At 45.0% G+C, this 7,500-nt stretch overlaps 1 protein-coding gene across 1 annotated transcript in view; it reads right to left on the reverse strand.

The window, feature by feature from the left end:
• The window catches only part of LOC130394593 (contactin-2-like), a 30,545-nt gene that overhangs the window by 19,356 nt on the left and 3,689 nt on the right, over nucleotides 1-7,500 (reverse strand). The window contains exon 2 of the mRNA XM_056604768.1: nucleotides 1-124. This exon is cut by the window's left edge and continues 20 nt beyond it. Coding sequence (XP_056460743.1) covers nucleotides 1-38 — 38 coding nt within the window. The 5' untranslated portion in view covers nucleotides 39-124. The remainder of the gene's footprint in view (nucleotides 125-7,500) is intronic.

Below are 7,500 nucleotides of genomic sequence, written 5' to 3' on the forward strand. Positions count from 1 at the left end.
AGTGAGCTCAGCGATATCAGCCACAGTAACCTCCCCATGTCTCCAGATCAGCAGCAGCAGCTCAGCAGCAGACGCAGGCCCAAGATCAGTTTGTTGAACAGTGCAGAAACCGGCCAAAACGTGCCTTCAGAGGAGAAAAACAGACAGGAGGACGATGTTAGGGACGTTGTGATGCCAGCTCAGTGAGACAAAGCGCTCTGCAAGATTAGGTTGTAGGAATAAGTTTAAATAATAATTATAATCTGTCTTCATTCTGTCCACGTTTTGGAGAATACATCTAGAGCTTATAAAAAATAATAATAGACCTGCATATTTAAAGCCCTTTTTTCTCCAAATCACTGTAGAATATTGCCTGATAGTCACCCATTCATGCACACACCGACGGCGGAGTCAACCATGGCGAGCTGGGGATCGAACTAGCAACCTTGCGGTTACCAGCCAACCTGCTATACCTCCTGAGCTACTGCCGACTTCATCAGAGCAGTCAATTCTAATTTAAGTATAAGTACTTTGGAGTATTAATCATTATTTGTTAAATAGGCAGAGATGTAATGTCAACAGGAGAGCTAGCAAGATTTAAGCATTTGGGGAAGAGAGTGAGAGAGTGGGTTCACAGCTGAATGGAGGACAGAGAGAGTGAGAGGGGAAGAGAGTGAAAGAGTCGGTTCACAGCTGAATGTAGGACAGAGAGAGAGAGAGGGGGAAAGAGTGAAAGAGTGGGTTCACAGCTGAATGGAGGACAGAGTGATAATAGAGGGGGAGAGAGTGAGAGAGTGGGTTCACAGCTGAATGGAGGACAGAGTGATAATAGAGGGGGAGAGAGTGAGAGAGTGGGTTCACAGCTGAATGGAGGACAGAGAGAGAGAGGGGGGGGGGGGGGTAAGTGAGCAGCATTTCACATCGCTCTAAACGTATGTCTGCAGTTAAGTGAATGCATTGGGTTCAGCCTAATGCTCATCGTTAGCAGCAGACAGAGTGGCAAACGACTGGTCAGAAAAAACAGACAGCCGCTCCCCCTGTAACAGTAGCCCTGCTATCGTAATTCTCTTAGCCACAGCGGCATTGGCATACCTTTTTGGATGCTCCAGTGGAGGCTTCTCCAGTGAGGAGAGGAAGGAAGATCCTCCATAACATTGTTGAGAATAAAAAATGTAGATTGTCCAGACTACTTTGATGAATTAATGTCCTTAAATAGGACATTAATGCCTTTGTATATGTCATGTTCGTTTCCCTGGGACATTAGCACCCCTATTGCCTATTGACAATTACTTCAGGGAGGACGGTCCTCCCTCAGCCTCCATTGACTCCCATTAATTTCAACGAAAGTGTTGGCGGCCGTTGAATAACAAGGGGTTCAATGGGAGAGAGGACAAAAGTTCTCCTCTGAGTGGGTGTGACTACCAGAGGGATCAGGATCCCGCCTACGTGTATTCACGAATAGGCTGAAGCCCTGGTTGCGCTATGAACCAATAAGCAGGAGTCCTGGCTCTGGGGCAGGCAGCCCGGAGGGAGGGTTTATCCCCTCAAGTCTTTGTTACGAGAACCAACAAACCCGCGCAGTCGAATGCCTCTTTCCACCGAGCGGTGCGCTACTGTTCGTTGCGGTACAGTGCGGCTCTGTTCGCTTATATTGATGTTTCCGTAGCCCGCGTCTACGTCCCTCAACCTTAATTTGCGTAACACCTTGAACAATATTCTGAAACATCCTTCATTATCCACATTTGCCTCATACAATGTTAGGCTTACAGCCCATGTAAATAGTTGTGAAATAATGTTCTTGTTGTTCTTTTAATTGTTTGTTACTCTGACCGTTCTGTTTGATATTGTGGAAAGGATGTTAGTGAATGATTCAGAGCATGATGCATTTTAAATGGCATCACGTTTGGTATTGTTTCTTTACTTTTCTTAAAAGTAAAGAAAATAAACATAGCCAAATCACAACCAATAGCTTCAGTCATTGAGGGCAAAACTAGGCCCAATGATATGCCCAGATTTTTTTATTTCGTTTTTCAAATCAAGAGTAGGCCTGATTTGACTAATTGGCTTTGCATCCTTTCCTTCTGCCCTAATCCAAGACATGCTGCCCACCATTTTTCAAAGTCCGATGCTGCCACTGGTGGATTTGTATCAATTCACATAATTATCCCATCCTGCTATTTTGTAGTTCACCAAAACAGCCTAAAACAACTTATGTGTCACATACTTATGCCACCATACGCCACTAACAGTGCAAGCAGGCCAATGGCAACCAACACACACACACACACAGACACACACACACACACACACACACACACACACACACACACACACACACACACACACACACACACACACACACACACACACACACACACACACACACACACACACACACACGTAGGGTGTTCAATATACGTTTGAAGATCAAGGAAATGAGGGAAGGAAATGTAATAAAGATTCTTTATCTACAATGTTTGATTCAATTGTGTAGACCTACTTCAGTGTGGCCCCGGATGGCAAATGTAGTTAGTAAGGACTTAGGACTTACGTTTACATTCCCCGAGGTAAATTGCCTTTTGTAGAGGTGTTTCTGCGCCGTCTACACAGAGATAATGCAGCGATATGATCATGAGCAGTTCTAACTGGAGAGAAAGTGAAATCCGCGAGCTGCTGATCATGCATGTGAGAAGTTGATGCAGTCATATTAAACAAAGACGTTAAAAGATTGTGCGATCTATGAGAGAGACTGAGAGGAACTGTCCTTACGTGGCTTTTGTCGGGATAAAAAGCCAGTTGGTCAGCAAAATAGAGAATATGTTGGCATTTTTGCACTTGTAAATAGTTAAAGGCCGTGTTGCAGGGTTTATTTTCCAACGAATTTGTGCAATTTGCTTGTTGGTAATAAAGATTTAAACTGTTATTTATTGTATTTAATGTTGTTAGGTATCACAAAACGCAACGTAATACGAAAAAGTAGGTACTATTTTAGCGGTTTGCTATTGATTCTCATTTCCCCCAGAATGCATTGCATGACGTCACGTTGGGGAGACACGGACCAAAGCCGCATTGAGCCCGTTGAGAGTAGAGACTAGTAAGAGAGTGTTCAGCAGATTATATAGATAGATAGATAAATACATAGTAGGGATGCACCGAAAAAAAAAATCTTGGCCGAAACCGAAAACGAAAAAAAACACTGAAAAAAACACTTTTGGTTTGCGTCATCACAAATTTCTGTTTCGGCCGTGTTGTTTCGGTGATGAAAGTATTTCGGCCGAAAACTGAAAATGCGCATTTGGGCCATTTTCGGCTGAAAATTCTGTGCATATATGCTATACGTGAGTATAGTATATATGCACATATAGTATATATGTTAGTATATGCTATACGTGAAACTACTAAGATGGCGCAATTTGATTGGTTCGCTATCTAGGGATATTGGGCAATATCCCATGATTAACATGCTGAAGCTATAATGCCACTGGGGAAGAGACATCAGCAATAAAATGGCCAGCCTATTCAGTGTGCAGACCGTGAGTGACCTGAGCTCTGCTACTGGATCTCAGCACACGCAGAGGAGGAGGGGGAACGCAGCCGGAGCCCATCTCAACCTCCCTATGGACAGCAGAGCAGCACAAGGTGATGGGTGGGTTTCTAACCCCAGTCCGGTGCTGAGCGCAGGGTGGCTGGCTTCCACGTCAGTGGGCTTTCACACCACAATAATGCAACGCCAGGTTTTCTGTTCCAGCTGTTAACACAGAAGTATGACATCTTCATGCGTTTCCAACAGCTCTCGTTCCAAGACTTTGGTTAGTTTCAAACATCAAACATTTGAAATGAACATATCCTCACTAATCTGTGTGTCACTACTAGTACCATGTCTGACTCGCCCAGAGCGCGCCACACCATCCCAACGGTAGAGCCTGAACCATCTGTCCTTCTGCATGACTTACAAAGACTGATGTATGCACATACACAGACACTCATCCCCCTGCACTTTGAAGGGTCACTAAAGGCTGAATGAGAGCAACTTTGCAAGCGCGGGCTTGTGTGTGTATATGTGTGTGTGAGTGTGGGTGTGTGTGTATATGTGTGTATGTGTTTGTCCGCTTGGGTGTGTGGGTGTATGTGTGTGTTTCTTTGTCCGTGTTTGTGTGTGTCCTCGTGGGTGTGTGGATGTATGTGTGGGTGTGTGTGCGTGTATGAGTGTCCATGTCGGCAAATGAGCCCCGTGTAATGCCTTTGAGCTCCGGATGTTTGACCTTTGACCTCTGATAAGGGTCTCCTCACAATTAGCCTCTGTCCATTCAGACATGCTGGAGATGCGGCTGGAAGATGCTTGCTCAGTGCATTCTTGAGTGGCTCTCGATGTTTAGCTGACAGGAAGACAAGGCAGCCTTTTGACTCAAAGGTTCCTGTGAACACCCCAAGCATTGAATACCATTTAAACCATTAAAACCATTAAAACCTGCTTCCTTGTCTGTAGATTGAGCGATCTACAATTAAACATCAAAACAAGAATGGAATTGCTACCTAATTCATCACATCAAGTTGCATCTGTGTCAGACACATCCTAAAAGAATGCATCCATACATAAAATTAACAAAATGTACATAGTTTGAAGTTATCTAATTCATGGTAAAAGAAAGTCACCAAGCCAAGGCGAGAACAAGTATGGTTTGATATCCTGACCAAAGGAAACCAAACAGAACCCGAGCTGCAACAAGGCCTCAGGCCTCAGCAGGCCTGAGGCCTTGGTGCAGCTCTCAGTATGAAGGCTCTCTTGATGAAGGCTCTCAGTACGGACCCTCCCTGTTCACTCAGCCTACATGGTGATCGGGGAGCCCTCCCGTTGAGCCGCCCTTCAGACTCACTCAATTCTAACGCAATCGTAATGTCATATTTAATTTCTCTGTTTTGTACAAGTATGTCAATGCTAGCTTAAAAAACAATCACGCACACCCAAACTCTCTCCGTGTGTCTCTCTATGTCTTTCTCCCTCATTCTCTCTCTCTCTCTCTCTCTCTCTCTCTCTCTCTCTCTCTCTCTCTCTCTCTCTCTCTCTCTCTCTCTCTCTCTCTCTCTCTCTCTCTCTCTCTCTCTCTCTCTCTCTCTCTCTTTCTCTCTCTCTCCCTCTCTCTCTCTCTAGAGACTCAGACATCGAGAAGGCTCAGACAGCGCTGGCGGTCCCAGTGGAACGCCAGCGTCATAATGAGGCAAATAAACTGTCCTCACACACACACACACACACGCGCATGCACGCGCGCACTCGCAAGCATTATGTCATGGGATGGGCATGATTAATCGACGATCGACTAATTGATCGTTAAGAATTTCGTCGATTACGTACATTTTTCATCAATTAAATTAATGCAGTGAGCAATTAAACATTTCACCACAAGGGGGCAATATTTAAATTTGCGGCTCCTCCCCCGCAATAAACATCCTGCTTTGAAGGGTGAACTCTTTACGCCTAGTAGCTATAAAAAGCTATAAAAACTACAAAATGACTATTAATGCAGGCTATGTGGAAAATGTGCCGACTTTGGCTCAGCCTGGCTCCGCCCTTCTTCCGCTACGTATGGCTGCCGTTGAGTACGAAAAGTGTACATCGCCACACACTTCGCGATTTGACCGTTTAAACTACACTTATTTTCGCCCGATTTGAATCGGAATGCCCTACGTACTCAAACTTAGACTAGTAGGTACGGAGAGTATGGATATTGGAACACGGCGATGTAATCATGAAGCAGACGAGACCACGGCGAAGTCTGGTGTGGGACCATTATGATTTAAAAAATGACTTCTTGTGATAGGCCTATCACTCAAGGCGAAGTTTGCATCGAAGCAGAAATAAAGAACTTTCTGAGCCCCTGGATTGTGGAAAGTTGTTCCCCCCTTTGCCAAGTTAGCACAGAGTTATTTGTGCATCACGGCAACGTCGGTCCCCTCAGAGCGGGTGTTTTCGGCGGCTGGACTGACGGTCACCAGGCTGCGGTCGCGGTCGGACCCCAGAGCTCATCTTTCTGAACAAAAATCCGTAGACTGGTTCGTTAAGTTATAACATGATTGTTTTTTTGATATTATTGTTATTATTTTGGGAAGAAACTAGGGTTGTGTTTATTTTTAGTTATGTTTATGAGCACCGGCTTCGAGCTGCATGCTCCGTTGCTTAGAACAGAGTAGCGCATAACTATTGAACGGATCTGGTTTAACTGAGTTGTTCATCTAATAATAAAGATCCCAATGAGGAAAACACGCTGCATTTGTATTTTCATTTCATTTTGAATATAAAATATTTTTTTAATTTTAATGTAAAATATTAACGATTAATCGACTAATTGATCGTTAATTCTCCCAACGATCGACTAAGACAACTTAATCGAATGCCCATCCCTAGCACGCACGCATGCACGCACGCACGCACGCACGCACGCACGCACGCACGCACGCACGCACGCACGCACGCACGCACGCACGCACGCACACACACACACACACACACACACACACACACACACACACACACACACACACACACACACACACACACACACACACACACACACACACACACACACACACACACACAAACACACTTCGGTATGTGTGGGAGTCTATCAGGGTAGACAAGCAAACCAAGCTTTAAACCAGCCATCCCCAGACTGGCCTAGCTGGACTCTACGTGTTGGAAATACCAACACTCAACGATAGCCAGTGTGGAACTGTAGCTCAGGGGAAGATATATTCCCATTAAAACATTGTGTCTGCAGTTTAAAAAATGTTCTTGGCTAGCCAAAATAACTGAAATCATTGAATAGCTCACCGCTTCGTTCATTGGCTGTATATATTACAGATTCCCCCCAAAAGTGAATCTCATACACCATCATGCAACGAACAAAGAGAGAGAAGGTGGAGAGAAGGGGGGGGAGAGAGAGGGGGGGGGGGAGAGGGAGAGAGAGAGGGGAAGGGAGGGAGGGAGAGGGAGGGAGAGAGAGATGCATCTCGATAAGCAAGCATGATGCCTACATAGAGAGAACAGAATAACAGAATGAGATGGGGGGGTGAGAGAGGAGGGGGTAGAAAGAGTAAGGGAGAGAGAGAGAGATAGAGAGAGAGAGAGAGAGAGAGAGAGAGAGAGAGAGAGAGAGAGAGAGAGAGCGAGAGAGAGAGAGAGAGAGAGTGAGAGAGAGAGAGAGAGAGAGAGAGAGAGAGAGAGAGAGAGAGAGCGAGAGAGAGAGAGAGAGAGACACACAGAGGGGGGAGAGAGAAAACGTTTGTGTGTTACGTTCGTGTGATACTTAGTGTGTGTGTGTGTGTGCGTGTGTGCGTGTGTGTGTGTGCGTTTGTGTGCGTTTGTTGTGTGGTTTGTGTGAGCCTTCAGCACATGTGTTTCTCAGCAGCTGTGTGTTATATCTGGGAATAGACCTTTCATCTTGAGTTGAATCATAAATAGAATATGAACATGGAGAAACTGATGATAATGATAATAATATAAATATTTTGATTGTAATGGTAATT

This window comes from Gadus chalcogrammus, chromosome 1 (genome assembly GCF_026213295.1).
Source record: "Gadus chalcogrammus isolate NIFS_2021 chromosome 1, NIFS_Gcha_1.0, whole genome shotgun sequence".
NCBI classification, from domain to species: Eukaryota; Metazoa; Chordata; class Actinopteri; order Gadiformes; family Gadidae; genus Gadus; species Gadus chalcogrammus.